General features: G+C 39.1%; 2 protein-coding genes across 3 annotated transcripts in view; both read right to left on the minus strand.

Moving 5' to 3' along the window:
- The window catches only part of CDK14 (cyclin dependent kinase 14), a 610,838-nt gene extending 594,664 nt beyond the window's left edge, over positions 1-16,174 (minus strand). For both annotated transcript variants that reach the window (XM_045519926.2, XM_045519925.2), the window contains exons 1-2: positions 16,127-16,174; positions 14,567-14,656 (exon numbers count right to left, since the gene is read on the minus strand). The gene's annotated coding sequence lies outside the window, so the exon portion shown is untranslated. The remainder of the gene's footprint in view (positions 1-14,566; positions 14,657-16,126) is intronic.
- Positions 5,934-16,176, minus strand: CLDN12 (claudin 12). Its single transcript, XM_010959445.3, has 3 exons — positions 16,127-16,176; positions 14,567-14,656; positions 5,934-9,244 (listed from the first exon to the last, which is right to left on the minus strand). Exon 3 carries the CDS (start codon positions 9,209-9,211, stop codon positions 8,477-8,479), a length of 735 nt encoding a protein of 244 aa, XP_010957747.1. The 5' UTR covers positions 9,212-9,244; positions 14,567-14,656; positions 16,127-16,176; the 3' UTR covers positions 5,934-8,476.
- Positions 16,177-16,632: the final 456 nt, after the last annotated feature.

Here is a 16,632-nt window from a genome sequence, read left to right on the forward strand (position 1 = left end):
TGGGTGCCTAGGAAAGGAGATGGTGGGGTGGGGTGACAGCACACTAGAGAGAGGTGGCTCTCAGCCTAGGCTCTGGATGTTTATTGTCCTGTAAGAGAAACATGACACAATTCGGTGTGATCTTACTTCTGAGAAATGTTAATACTCTGGGGAACCTAAGACCCTAGATAACATTTGGATTAACAAAATCCGTATTGTCACAAGTATTTCCTAATACTCTTATATTGAGCTGCACAATTTATTTTGATCTAAGATAAATAAGCACAAATACATTAGGAAACAGATATCATTTATTTATTTCTGTACTCATAAACTAATAGCTAAAGCAAATATTGAAACCAAATCCACATTTAGTTTCTGATTAAGGAGCTCCAAATCTAAGCAACCGCATGTAGACATAGGGCTAAATAAATGTTTGGATTTAAAATAAGAATTTCTTCATCAAAGAAAGAAGCAGGAGGTGCAGATTAAACAGGAAAGTGAATCAACAGTGTTAGGTGATAACTTTTAGAAATAGTTGCTCATTAATTTAGTTTTATAGCAGACATAAAATACAACCATAATCATGAAAAGGGCTGAGAAGATATCATCTTGGCTAAACAAAATATGGACTATCAAACCTGAAGACACAGATGATTTTTAAAAGTCTTTCATTTGAAGGAATTACATTAACAAAATGATATTTGTAAGTATACTTAACTACAGATATCAGTCAATTCCTAATACCTTCAGTCCATGAGGCATTCATTCTACAATTTTCAAAGCAGGTTTACATACTTTATTTGATTTTTTCCTACAGAATTGCTTTTTTTGGATTGCTATAAAAAATACTAACAGCCTATTATCAATTTTCTCTAGCCTACTTATAGATCCAAGTAAATTAAATATCTTTAACCTTAGGCACTTCACAAAAAGGAAAGTAAGACTGCCTAGTAAGTTTGTGGACAAATTTTTAAAAGCTAGAGATGACATCAGTGCCCAGTCCCCTAGCCAACTTCCCCTGCCTCAAAATAGAGCCCACTCACAGCTCTGGCACATGTCTTTTTCAGATGGACATGGATTATAACCTATGAAAGAGTAATGCTTTTTCCTGGGCACAGGAAAAGACCCCGAGCAGAGGGCCTCATGTGACTGCACGGGTCTCATGACCACAAAGCCAGTCCTGCCCTTGTGACACAATGCCTTTCAAAAGCACAAATCCAGCAGGAGCTGGGGGAGGGAAGAGGGTGTTTCTTATGTGCCCTTGGTATGACTCATGTCTATGCCGTGGTGAAAGCATCACTAATTTCTCTTGGCAGTGAGAGTGATTGCTCCTAACAAACAATTCAGAGGTATCAGTAGAAACAAAAACAAATATATAAACACAGAATAAAAGGCTGCCAGTCTCTTAACATGTGACAAAAGCAGGATTTCTAAGTAAAACATGAGTAAGACGATTTTCTTTCTTCTTTGCCATTTTTCTCTTTGGAGCATCTTAAAAGTTTCATCCATTTACTTCCTTAACACTCACATACTTTTGTTCTCTGGATAAACTGAATTTTTGTTCATCATTCTTTCATGGTATCACTTCTAAGGGCAAGAATTTTACTTGGCTTGAGCTGAACTATAGGTAATTCTCATTGACCACAAAGTATTATTTCCTGCTCTGATCCGTGTCAAAGCTAGCTTAATTCCACTGGCATTGTGGTTCCATTTGGGGGAAAATGTACTAATTACTCTGTACTCCACTTTAGCATTTATGCCTTTCCACCTCAGCTGTACAGGCCGGGGGGGCAGAGGAGCAGCCTAAAAAGAGTAGGGAAAGTTGGCTTTTGATGCTTTCCATTGCTGAACCATCCCCCGTTTTCTCCCACGAATCTCTTTTATTCCCCCACCGAGGAGCTCAGTGTTCTTAGGCTGCTCTCCTCTGGGAGTCCTAAGCCACCTAGTTTGTCCCCTTTTCAGGTGAGTATTAGGAAAGCAATCAGATTAACTTCACTGTACTTAAATATCAGTATGATTCTGCTTCCCTCTCCCAACCCTTATCTTAAAATTGCTGCCACAGGCTTTCATCTTGCTATTTGTTCTACCAAAGGGAGGTATTGCTTGTCAACTCAACTGCCTAATGAGTCTTAGAACCAGCTATCTCCTCTTCTGCCTGGGAAACTCTTGTTTTATTTTCTTCCTGAAGGGCTTACCCCAAAACTAATTGGACGGTTACATAAAAACAAATGATGTATTCTTTATAGGTAAGGTTTATTTGTTCCTGGTAACCACAGAACAACATAATCACTATGTCTATCAGATTAAGTTGACTGTAAATGTATTTAATGTCTATTCCACACTCCATGTGTGTTTAGTCTTTAGTTTATTTTCCTGGTAACAGAAGCAGTCACTTACAGCCTAACCAGAATTAGAGGGAACTCTGCTCTTAATCTAAGCTCAGCTCTTTCTCACCTCTCACCCTCAATATACACACTTCCAATTAGGCTGTTTTACCACATTTTGGCAATAAATATTCAGCACTTTTCAAGGGAATCTGAAGCCATGAGAGATTTTTTGATATGGAGCAAGAAAAGCTCATAATACCTCTTCATAGCAGAAGGACAGATATTCCTCAAGATTGGCCTCCTGCATTTGCTTTATGCTCTTGGTATTAGTCATCTAATGCTGTGTAACAAATTGCCCCAAAACATAGCATCTTAAAAGAACAATAAACATTAATATCATACAAGGTGTGTGGATCAGGAAGTTGTGGGTAGCTTAGCTGGGTGATTCTGGCTTGGGATCTTTCAACAACATTGCAATCAGGATATTAGTTAGGGCTGCTGTCATCTGAAGGCTTGATTGGGGTTGAGGAAGTCTGTTTCCACCATGACTGGCAAACTGGTACTGGCTGGTGGCAGCAGGCCTCAGTTCTTCCCAAATTAACCATAGGACTGTGTATGTCCTCACAACATGGCAGCTGGCTTCCCCCCAGAGCAAGTGATCCAAGAGAAAGAGGCAGAAGCTACCTCTTTTATGACCTATAACCTCAGAAGTCACAGGCTATCATTTTTTCAGTCTCATCGGTAACATGTCAGCCCTGCTCATTGTAGGATGGGATCACATAAGGATACAAAGACCAGGAGGCAAGGATCATTGGGGGCCATCTGAAAGGCTACGTGGCACATTCATTTTGCTACTCTTTCCGTCATACAGGAAACAGAAATTCCTTGAATAAGGTATGTGACCAATCTAGATGTCGCTGAGAAGGAATACTCCCTATTATTTGTTATTGAATTTACACTGTTACAAATTAGACTTGTGAGATGTTAGCATCAGTAATTGCTAAAAGCCCATTCAGCTATGGGCACAGTGGGGGGAAAATCTTTTTAGATAACATGCGTGGCTGTGCTACACCAGACAGTTTGCTTTTCCTGACTATATTCTTTGATGTACTCCTGTGCGTACTTCTGCACAAGACCTACCACTCAGACTTAAGGCAAGAGCTTAGCCTCTGTTCTGAGAGGTAATTGCTGACTTTAAGTAAAGCAGAGACTAGGGCTAGGTCATCTTCGCATTCTGTACCTAATAAGACAGATTGGTGGTGGGGAGGGAGACAGAACAATACTGGAGATAGAGACCCACTAACAATTTATTTCAGAGTCCCTTTATCAGTTTTACAGCTCTCAGCACTTGCCATAATTCCAAATCCCCTCATTAACTAACCTGAAGCTCAGCAAATTAATTTCACTTGAGCAATGGTGTGTGCTGGTACATGTTTAACAAAAAGCTGAGAGGCATAGTGGGAGAGAAAAAAAAAACAAAAGAAAAGAAGGGAGAGAGAAAAGAAAGAAGAACAAAAGGAAAAAGAAAAAATTCTAACTTGCAGCACTTGCTAATTTCTGTGGTAGCAATACTTCCACCATGGTTAATTTCAACCTACCAACATGATGTCACTGGGTGGGGCATTGGGAAGAGTTGTGCACAATTGGCCAGTACCATTTGAAGAATTTGTTTCATAGAACAGTTAGGAAAGTTGGCATATTTCCAAAAAAATGTAACAAACCAACCCAAATTCCTCATTAATAGCAGTCTTGGATATGAATACAAGGTAGGTTATAGTTGTGCTTTTTCTTCTGAGTTCCACAGTTCTGCAGGGAGGTTTAAAGGACTCTGGCAGGCTACGGCACTGACACAGAACTTTCCTGGGCTAGAGGGTGGTGAGACGCCCAGCAGGGACAGGGAGAATGACTTCCTCCTAGAAAGGCTACCCCAGTGTGGAGGAGGGGGAGCAAGGGGAGACAGCCCTTAGGCTACCTGTTAGTATATTTAAGGATTGGAGATATTGCAAATCAATGAATGGGTCAGCTAATTAAGATCCCACGAGTCCTGTGGTTCTGTCACTTTGATTTACAAGTCTTCTGCAGGGACCTTTCCTTTTTCCTTTTCCCAGGCATACCTGACATAAGCTCTTCAAGATCTCTCCTGAAAGAGTTACTGTATGAAATATTTTAGAGACAACTTAGACTAAGTTTTTATGCTTTTAATAAAAATGAAGAGCGTGAGATTAGGAGAGGTAAAGGAAGCAAAAAAGCAAAAACAGAACTGACAAGCTGCACAATTCCTCAAGATTAGTCTCAAGTGATGTATTTTTTCATGGAAACACCACAAAAGCAATGATATGGCCTTCTCTCTGCATCACATCAGGAGGTGCATGGTGGTTTGTCATTACACTGGTGATAAATTTGATCACTTGGTTAAGGCTGTGTCTGCCAAATTTTTCTACTATAAACTTACTATTTTTCCGTGTGAAATTATTAAGTAATTTGTGGGGCAGTATTTTGAGACTAAATAATTACCTTGTTTTTCAACAAACTTTCACCAACCAGTTTTAATTCTATAACTGTTTTCTCAACTCCATTTATTTTTCTGTATTTGGTATTTTACTATAAGATCTTTTCTTTCTTCCCATTCATTTCAGCAGGGACACATGGATTTTTTGCTTTGGTCAATGGGTCTTAACTCGTTACTATTAATTATTTTGATGCTCAGATTGTCCCAGATTTGGCCAGTGGGAAACTCTTCAAGGTGGCTCCTGTGTAATTTGATCAGCCTGCATCATTCATTGAGCATTTTCTTTCCTTATGCAGGAAGATGTATTGGGCTCATCTAGTATTTTTCCTACCCTAGAACTGGAATTGGTCTTTTCTCCAAGAACTCTGTGTAGGATGTATTTTTAAAAATTGGTCTCGGATGGTGGTAGCAAGTAATTTATATTTCTCACTTCTTGTTGGTAAATCAGTCTCTTGTGAATTTGGTTAGCATGAAGAGTTTTCTCTCATTTCGGCCACCCTCAGTGAGCCTGTGCAACTGAAAGGCAGACTCCCAACTGTGGTCCATCAGTATAATGAGCTATGGGGATGCCCGGCCTGAAGCAGCTTCGGATTTCCAGTTCAACATATCGCTCTGCCATCTAATGTCCCATAACACAGCTGTGAGTTCAATGAAGAGCGCACATGAATGCCATCCCCAGGAAGCAAAAAATGAAAAGCTCACAAGTTCCAGAAATTTTGAGGTGACTAACTTGTTAGGACCACTTTTCCTGATAACCTCAAGTTCTGAAGAGTAAGGAAAGATCCTCCTACTCAACCATTTGAGAACTCCAAATCTCCAAGATTGTGGGTCACTGGAAAACTCCACTTGATGAGGCAAGTCTGGCCATTGAGCTTTATTTGGTGCTTTTTTATGGAACGTTGAAATAGTCCAGTGGACTCCTAGGACCACTCTTAGAAATAAAGGGTCTTGATGCTTCTGAAATAATAATGCCAAGTTTTCTGATTCCTTTCCAACTTCTATTCTACAGGGCTTTCAGTGGGGCTGTGTCTTTTTCAATTTGCATATATTTGAGGAACATTTCTCAAAATATTTCACCTTAAAACATTGAGGACAATGAGGACAGAAACAGAAACTTGTAAAAATACATCTTTTAATAAACATCAAGAAGTACAGTGCAGTTTTATTGAGGTTTTACATTGCAGTTTACAGGAAACATATTACCTACTACAGTGTATATTCACAGGTAAGGTAAACACAGGGGTTTTTTTCTCCCATGGCTGGATAAGCCAAATCTGGTGCATCATACCACATTTAAAGTTTTCTAAGGTGTTTTCCAAGCTGGCTTCTGTAAAAAGGCCCTTAACATTATCAGACTTGTAGCAATGAAAAAATATATCCCCCATAACAATGATAGCCTGGTGAGTACTCAAAAGTTACTAAAAAGAATCATAAATATTTGCTTTCCTTTGATGGCTTTGAAGAATAGCTCCTGATCGCAAATATGAAGTATTAAAGACAATAAAGGAAACAACTGTTTCTTTTGCCTAGTGAATATAAATACTAATTTGAGGCTACAGATTATGAAAAGAATCCAAAAGATTCTTATAGGAAAAGTTTAACATTTTTATGTATGATCCCATTGACTAAAAAAGTATCTGGAATGTTAATGGCTGAGTCTGTTTTCAACACTGTTTATATAAAGAAATGGTGGAATTCTTGACACTTCTGGACAAAATTAGTGAGTGGACAGAAATTAATTAGCAAAGGGGGAAATTAATATTAATCTCAAAATTCTATATGCCATTGTCTTGGAATAATCAAGACTCAGCTACATCTGAGAAGAGTTAAAAGAACTAAAGGAAATCAGAAGCTACAACTGAAAAATCATAATCTTGCATGCTTTCAACTGATGGCATTTAAAAATTATACAACTGGATTTACTTGCTATATACATAAACTATTGTTTGGAATTAGAAACAAAAGTACCACTTACATCCACAGAAGTACCAGAATCATACTCAGATTTGTAAAAGAGGCACAATATTCATGCAACTAGTTGTTTGTGAAATTTCTAATGGGTAATAGAACAAAATCCCCATGAACACAGTACCAATGTGTAGCGAATTATACCAATTAAGCAGCTCAAATTCATAAGGGTAAAGACCCAATATCCCTAAATTTCTAAGCATTCATCTCAGTGTTAACTGGTTTCCTCTAAAGGTTACCCCATTAGAAGAGAGATTTTAGTTGCTCCTCCCTCTTCAATACATCATCATACTTTCAGAGGTGAAAAGGGAACAATTTAACTTCTTTTATCACTTTTGCCCATTCTCACAAATCTGATATAGTGTTATTACAGTGTCTAGGCTAAGGAAGGTGCTCCAAAGGATCCAACAAATTTGAATTTCTAGGTTTCAGAATATGGCTGCTATTGTACAATAAGCCTGGCTGCTAGAAAGCCATGTCTCTGGGTGAAACACATTCCTGGATAAATGACTGAGAAGTGAAGACCAGCTGCCAGTGAAGTCAGACTGTTCTCGAATTGTCAGATAACAATCTGATCTTCTCTATTGAATTAAATTGGTATGGGACCAGATCTCATACTTTTCATGTATCCTTTATAGCACCTAGTAAAGTATTGGGCAAAGATATATGCTCAAAGAAATAATCAGTGATGGGGCAGGAACTGAATCAAAGGTGAATGTGGTCATATTGAAGCCATACTTCACACATCACTCAAAAGGCAGTGACCAGAATAAATCTCTAATGTTGTCACCAAAGAAAAGATGTTTCTTCCCTACCAATAAATTCTTGTCTAAGGGAGAACAAACCACTCGGACCTTTTTATTTCTTTCGCTTAGTCACTAAGAGATATACATCGGCATGAGTACTACTTAGTGGATGGTATCTGGAAAAAAAGTTTTTCTGCCTCAGAGGAAGCACCAGTCCATCACATGGCACATTTTAATTCTAATAATACAACTTATAGAACCATTAACTTTAAAAATTATGTTAAATGTTATCCATACTAATAGATATTTTAAGTGTTAGGCTTATTCTCTCTGACATTACTTAAATTACATTTTATTTTTAAACACAGGCATGAGGTAGAAGATAAGGAACTCACAAAAGAAAATCATCTTCAAAATACCAAACTCTATTCAATACAATTAGCCCCGAGAAAGAAGTGAGAAAAGTTATAGCCTTAAGCTGGTAGACTGGCTACTGTTAAAATATTGCCCTTACCTGAAAAAAATTTCTTAAATTTGAAATTGCCCTTCTTTCCCAATTTAAGGTATTATAGAAAATGGGCAATACACATTCTGAAATAGTCATAAAGATTGCATACAACAGCTCCTCTTAGCAAGCATTTTTTACTGTACTATGTTGCTCTACATCACGTCAAATGAGATACCAGTACTTTCCCCTAAATAACTGACCAGATATCAAATGGAGGTTAAAAATCCTTCTAGCATAAGAAGCAAGATAAAAGGAATGATTCACATTTAAAATAATGTACTTTTCATAAAAACTAGCAGCACTTTATTCTACTAAGACATACAAATTTGGCTTCATTGAATGGTTAGAAACAAAGGAAAATGTATACAGGCCCAAAAGAGCTCCTTGCACAAGGAAAATGTGAGGCTACAAGCTTGCTTTAACAACTACTTCCCCATTAGGTGGTGTGTGAAACTACTGGAATGTCGATTTCGATGGCAGAGAGGCGGGAGCGTGCTGAATAGGGCTGTGAGTAAGTATGCATACTGGGAGGATGGGAGTACAGTGGTTGCCAGAAAGGAGAAGGCAGAGATTTGCATGCGCAGTACCAAATAAACAGTAGAAGGGAAGTCATAAACAGGCCCCCAGCACTAGCGATAGTGACATACACTGCATAGTCAAACGTAAAGACTGGCTCAAACTTCTTGTTCAGGTGGATGTTGTAAAAGATGACCCAGATGGATGGGGAGAGGCTCACAGTACCTGCCAGGGAAAACAGCAGCCCGGCCACCAGGTGACATCCTGCACTATTGACCAGACACTTGGCCAGTTTGATGTTGGGCACGGAGGACCTGAAGGCAGTGTTACACATTCCAATCAGGCAGAGCAGCAGGGCACCCATTGCGATCAGGATGCTGAGGGGCAGGGCAAACTGTAGGACCCGCAGGTCCAGCTGGTCAACTGATGAGTACCACGTAGTGTCGTACATCAGGCAGTCATTGCCCCCGTCGTATCGGGCACACTTCACCCACAGGCCTGTGTAAACGGTCAGGTTCTTCTCGTTTCTGTTGAACGTGATCAGTCGTAATTTTCTCCAGTTGGGAAGCAGAGTCCCCGCAAAGAGGCCTGCAACTGAGGCGATTCCACACAGGAAGGAGAGGACTGTCGCTGCATGGACATCCCGACAGCCCATGGCAGGCAGGCTTGTGCAGTGTGGTCAGTCAGACTAGGGGGTGACACACAAGAGGACACATCATGAGGGGGCAACAGCAGAGCAGGAAGGGTGGTGCTGACTGGTAACACAACCAGTGACATCAGTGCAAAGAGGGAAATCCTGTCCCTTGTCTCCTCTCCATTTAACAGTATGAATGTATATAAAATAAGCACATGTGCATGTGACCTCAGAGCGCAGGTGCACACACACACACTAGGTTACCACTGACCCGGTCATACAGCAACTACAGTCTTCACACATGAGTATTTTCTTCTCAGCAAATCAGAGGAACAACCAAAATAATTTCAAATTCTCTTACCATCACATCTGAAATTCTCTCAGTTGTCAATAATCACTCATTCAACACACACATATCAAGCATTTTGATGTGTCAGAAACTCAAATATACAGTGTCAGAGCACTCATCAACCATCAACCACAAACGACACAAATTTGGCCTCAAATGCTCTTGCAAATGTAAAATGAGACTAGCACGTAGCTGAGGTGAAGGCGACAGATAAGAGACAAAGGTGAAGGGAAAGCAGCACTACAGGGCAGCAGAGTGGCTGGGGGCAGACTCTGAGCCCAACTGCTTGGGTTCTGTTCCCCACTTCCCCACTTAGTAGCCAAGTGACAAGACCTTGGGTCAGCAACAATACTTCCATGTGCCTCATTTTCCTCATCTATAAAACAGGAAGAGTAACTGTGCCTACCTCACAAGGTTCTTCTAAGGATTCAATGAGTTAATATAATGTCAAGTGCTCATAAATACATCTAGTGCCATGCAAGTGTGATATGAGTGTTAACTCAGTGCTTAGCCTCCTGGACCAGTTCAAAGAACATTTGTTGCATAAACGTTAAATAAGAAAAAGCAAATATCGCATTCCTATATACCAGACATACCAGATAACTACAAAATGTAAACAGGCTCTTCTCCAATGAGTTAGTCAAATGAAAAAAAAAAGAAAAAACAAACAAAAACAACAACAAAAAAAAAATACCAAAGGTCCCTGAAGTGATTCTGCCCAACTACTTCCTGGGTGAGTCAAGATGACTGGTGTGCTCTTCAGGTTATTAATTAACTATTGGTTATTGGTTATTATACTAACATACTATTATTGGTTAGTCTACTTTACTGCTCATATAAGATGAACGCAAAGATTTCTGAAGTAATGACAACCTATCTCTATTAATGCTATTATAAGGAAAAGAAAAAAAGTAGCCAGGCCTTTCTCTCATCTCAAATTAAAAGGCTGTATTCTTTTTCTGACGAATTATAAAATCAGTACCTTATTCAGCCTTTTTTCTTCAAGAGTTTGAAACTCAAATGTATTTTTCCTGCCTTCTATCATGCCTCCCATGAGGCAACAGAACAGACGACTTTAATAAGATAACATGTTTGCTTCTTTTAGTCTGATCATGACAAAGGAGCAAGGTTGAAAATACTGTTATTTCTGGATACCCTATGTGTTTAGAGAAACTATTGTCATTTGCAGAGTCAAATATCATCTGCTGAGATGGTGGAGTAGCATTCCTAGGAGTTAAGGGGTCAGAAAGAAGACCATGATCAAAATGCTAGGAAACCGAATTGACTGAGTTGACTTGATTCTCAAATGTGTTCAAATGGGAGGGCACAATGTTCTTTAGAAAACAATGTATCTGTATATTTAATCCAATCATGTGAACCAGGAATAAATTTAGTAGCAGAAAATACATAGGCATGTGTACATACCTATATAGACACATATATAAGTGTGCAATAGAAAAACCAGAGTTTAAGTACAAGTGACCATTTTTTTTAAGTCCTCAAGTTAAGCACAACTAGTTCTGAGTTTCTCCATTAATAGTGGTTTACTACTTGTTTATCATGTTGTCTTCTGTCAATATTGCCAGAAGTAGCAACTGTTTTAAGAAAATGTTATGGATGAAAACACTTGAAACAGAGGAATTATAATCCTAATTTATTTTCTTCCTGAAAATGTTATATACTTAATTTTAGCAACCAACCCCTTGGTCCAGCAATGGAAACTGGTGCAGGTTTGAGAACGCTGATGCTGGAAAAGGCAACTACTGATGTCAGTCTCCAGAATTCAGCTTCCTGTTGGTTTCTGCTCATTTGCCTGTCTCCCCAGGATACTGTGAGCAATTTGCACAGTGGCTGGCACACAAGTCATTTTAGGAATATTTGAATAAACAAATACTGGGCCCTGATCCAAGACCGCAGCAACTCACAAAGGCAGGCTATTGATGCAGAACTGGACAAGGAAGTAGCCATGACTAAGCAATCATTCATTCAACAGGTATTTACTGCAAAAATTCTGTTAGGCCCTTAGAGGGACACTGAGGCCATTAAGATCTGGACCTTGACCCAGTGTGTTCACAGTCAGACGGAGGGAAAGAATATGCTTTTTATGAGAACTCAAAATGCTGACAGTGAATCAGGTATCTGATTACCATATATCAAGTGATTATTGTTAGGTACTAAGCAAAGTGACCCAGTAAGACACCAGTTCATAAAAATACATCATTCAGGGTTAGAGAAAAACTGAGCAATGAAAGAGAATGATGGTTTAATCAATGATCTGACGATATAAGAAAAAGGTTCCTTTGGTTTCTTTCAAACGTTCAGAACACCTTCAGATAACCCACAGAGTCCTAACCCATTCACAATTCCTTCTTCCTTTCAGCAATAGGGGACAAATACTTGGGAGTATCAATATAAGTAAGATTTCTCTAATCAAGCTGCCCTGTACCCCTGATTTCTACAACACAAACGGAATGAGAAACAAGATCAGGGTGAACGACTTATTAATAAATAAACTTCTGTATTCTTAGCCTATGGACTATCAGACAACACCAATAAACAGAGATAGGCCAATATTTATTTCAGTGTCAAGTGTGTTCAAATTTATCCTGCATCAAATCAATACAAGTGTTTTATCAGTCCCTTGAATTTGTTTCTGCTGGAGTATTCTTAGCTTAGATCCCAGAGATTAACTAAAAGTCCTATTTAGAGAGTCAACAAGTATACCAAAGCATTTTTCAGAAGGGAAATACTACTAATCTCGATGTAACTAAATTTCAACCTCAGAGCTGGAATTAATGTCCTTGCTCTTTGTAACTTTCTTTGGCTGCTTTACTTTTTATGTCCTGCTTTTAACTCCACATATGTATGATGTGATAGTAAGTAGTATATCTCACTAGAAGGATGAAGTAAAATTTTATAGAGATAGTTGGGAGAATGAGTATGTTTAGTGATTCAAAACTAAAAGATAATGCTTTTATCTCTTGGATTAGGATCTGTTCATATCGGGAGGGTAAGAAGACCTCTACTCTTGAGCTACACCAATTAATTTTGAATCTGGAATAATTTTTTGCAAATGTACATCCAATCATGTCACTACATTCTCACCATTCAGTGGCTTCCTATTTTCCTCAGGATAAAGTTTCTAAACTTTCAAATCCTTCCCACAGTTTCCAAAGTTTCAAATCCCACCATCTGGTTCCTGCCAAATTCTCAATCTCTTTATTGTGTCACTCTCCCACCTTACATACTACAGTCTATGTAGCCATACTGCTTTTCTTTTCAGCTTCTCAAATTTTGATTTTTCATTTGGCTAAGAGCTTTTACTCATGTTGTTCTTCCTCCTGGAACTTTCTTAATCCCATTTTATTCTCTGCTTAGCTGACACATACTCATCTTTCTAGTTTCCAGGGAGGCTGGTCCTAAGCCTCCCCTCTCCCTGCCCACCCTTCACCTTCCCCCTGCCCCTAGTTACACACTCTGGTTGCACCTTTGTATTTTTAATTTGGTAGCACTGATTATGCTTATATTCCTTGTTTAGTGTTTATCTTTCCCACCAGACTGTAAATTCCAGGAGGACAGAGGGCCTTCTGTTTTATTCACTGTCCAACACTGGCACACAGAAGACATTCAATTATTTGTTAAATGTTAAATGAATGAACAGACAAACAAATGGAAGGTCCATATGAGTATGGTCAGGACACACAGTTACAAATCTGCTCTAGTATTAGTTCCACTCATTTCATTCATCCATATCTTGTGTTCTGAAGCCTCCAAGCTTCTTCTAGAATGTGTTCCTGTTCCCATCTTTATTGGCCAAAGTCTCTCTCATTTTTAAAAATAAAGTCCATTTTCTTCCCCCAGAAACTTCCCAAGAAAGGTAAGGCCATCCCCAGGTATTTATATACAGCCTATACTTTTAGAAACACATATCTCAGTTTGGTGACACTGGTTAACTTCCACAGTGGTTAGAGTCAATCAATCATGACCGTGTTGATTCTTATGTTTTCAACTTAACAGGTATGTTACGTAATGGCCCCTCGCCATTAACAGTGATTCACATATCAAATTAATGTTTGCATATCAAAGTTAATTTATTATATTTGTATTTTTTCTTTTAAAAATATTTTTTCCAATGAGGGAAAAAGTAAACATCTTTTTGCCTTATGAAAACCCCTCCTTAGTCCCTAAAAATGTGCAAGGCTAAGAACATATGTTAACCATCTGAGGAGCATCCATGAACACTAGCTGAGCGCCAGCCTTGAGCCAGGTCATATATACAGATGTATGGGCTTGTTTCCACCTAGGAGGCAGCTTGGCATTGTAGCCCAGGCAACCCAAGACCCAAATGCCAGTCATAAACTACTATGTACAAACTGGGCAAGTCACCTATATCCTCTGAACCTCAAATTTCTCAAATGTCCCCAAAGGTAGTTGTGAGATGATAAACAGTAAAGCCCTTTGTAAATCAGAAATTTAAGATTGTAGTGATTACTGCTAGGCTTATTTGAGAGTTTTCTTTTTGAGAGCAGATACTGACCAAATCAGACAAGAACTCTGTTCAAAACACCCACATCACATTTGTCATTTGACTATCTGTTCCACAGTGACTTGCAGAGCAGTAGATGGATATAATTTAGTACACAATTAAAGGTTATCAAAGATACTTTAAATAAAACATTTTCAAAAGGGTATCTTTTTCCATGGCTTTGCATAGAGCTCAAAGAAGTCTGGAGCAGGAATAGTGGCTAAAAGCTTTAGGAATTCCCAGACCCATTACTGTATTTTTTCCAAGGAATAGCTATAGGAGAACACATTTGTAATCGCAGCTCTAGTAATTCTTGGTAGTAATACTACCAGTCTCTTCTATCTGTAACTTGGGTTTTCTTAGAAACCATCAGTCATCAACCTTGCACTTACATGAGAGGTCTGTCCTCTATCTTTATTTTGTTGAACAAGAGAAAAAAGTGTCATCTGATATATGGTAGCAAAAGGAAGAGATAAAAGATATAATCAAAGGATGTACTTACTCTTTGAGGTACGTGATAGTTCTAAAACAACTTTAATCAACTCAGAAGAAATACATGCACATTTGAACACACAGTAGAGATGATCTGGGCCTAAAGAAATAGGAAAAGTACTCCAAGTTAATATTAGCACTTCTTTAAAAACTCAATTTGAATTCACATGGAATTAGGAAAACTAGTTAGCAATCACCTAAAATCAAGGAAATGTTATACCAAAAAATGTGGGCGATAGGGTTTTTTTTAAGGCAGTTTATTCTTAACATAATATCTACACGCAAGATAAACAAGAAAGATTTAACTCTCATTTGTGATTTGAGAAAAATAAGGATAAAAATCATTTTACTGTCTTGGAAACAGATTGTCTACATTTAATGAATTTTTTAGATCCTTTCATGACTATAGTGAAAGAATAAGGAGGACTGATGAAACACTGTGCAGTTAGTTGTCTTGGCATAAAAGAAATTCATGATGTTTCTTTTATACCTTATAAAAGGATAACGATAACAAAACTAGTCAAAGTTGATTTGCACTGTGTCTCCTAAAATTTGCATCTAGAATGTTTTCTTTTGAGCTTATAGTTCCACCAACAGCTCAACCTGCCAATTAAACATTTCCACGTATCTTTTTTTTAAGCACAACTTCCTCTTCAACTACTATTTACCTCAAATAGGTAGGAGGAGAAGGAAAACTTGTAAATGCCTGAGAGCTTTCTGGATTAAGGCATTTAAATCTAGCCCTACTATGATTGTTATGTAGAATGGTTTTCCCAACAGTCTGCATGGAAGAGATTTCAATCAAGTTTTTTTTTTCTCTTCCAAATGTATGTTTGAGTTGGTATCAGGCATAACTGCTCACTCCAAAGTTGTTAAATAGTTTTTTTACAATAAAAAACACACGGTAAGATCCCTGTAACAGGATCCTCATTTTGAAGTGGAGTCACCAAGTTTCTGGCCTTCTAAGGTCTTGAAGGCCCCCTTGCAAAGCCTGTTAACACAAAACTTCGGCTTCAGAGGAAAGCAAACCAAGCTTCAAGATTTTAACCCACACTCCCCACCGCCCGCACCCCACCTCCCCCGCCCAAATCTCCTTTCCTCCTTTGGAGCTGTGTCCTTAGGAACACTGGAGCTGGCAGAAAGAGAGGGGAAGGAAAAGAGCTTTCCAGCTTAGAGCCAAGGGAGAGACTGTGTGACTATGAATGCTCTCAGAACAAGCCCATTCCTGCAATACTGAGTGGGTTTGAACTGCGAGCAGGTCATCATTACACAACCAGCATCAGACGGGGATTCAAAAATAGCAACTTGCAGCTCCACACAGCACACCGGGCCAGCCAAGCCCCAAGTCCTTGGCTGCTCCGGCAAGACATCTCGACATTTCCACACTCCTGGGTCGAAAATCATTTTTTAGAGCTTTCTCAAATACCTCCTCACTCAATTTTCACGCCCACAAATGTGGTCGGCATTTTTCAACACTGAATGATTCCCCTCGTTTTAGCAATCTTTACACAAAGTACTCAACTACTTAAGCAAAAGACACAAGAATAGGAACATTCTTGACCACACCTACCTGCTTCTCACATCCAGGGCATTTTACTCGCCCACACGGAGGAGCCTCTTGGAGCGTCTCCCTCTCAGCGCCCCAGGAAGTGCGTCCCGAGCGAGCCGCACCGGAGGCTTCTGGGATTGTAGTCAGGTTCCCTAACCAGGAATGCCCTGGATGACTGGGAGACTACAATTCCCAGAGTCCACTGGACTGCCAGCTGCAGGCGACATCCTGCTACCACCTCCGGCGGTCCGGCCCCGCTTCCCGCCTCCCCAATTTCTCTTGCATCGTCACAGTCCCGGGCGGATTTCGGTTATAGGTCTAAAAAACGTTAAATGAAACAAAAATAAAAATAGTTTTGAGTTGGGTTCCCAAATAGATATTTCCCACTAAATGATTCATTTACCACTTTCAGTGGGAAAGGTGGGGAGGGATCAGTGTTTTTATATCATTTTTTCTTCCCACCTGCTGCTTCTCAAATAATTTTAATTAAAAATAATCAATATGCCATTAAGGCATAATTGGGGGTG

This window comes from Camelus bactrianus, chromosome 7, assembly GCF_048773025.1.
Source record: "Camelus bactrianus isolate YW-2024 breed Bactrian camel chromosome 7, ASM4877302v1, whole genome shotgun sequence".
Lineage (NCBI taxonomy): Eukaryota > Metazoa > Chordata > Mammalia > Artiodactyla > Camelidae > Camelus > Camelus bactrianus.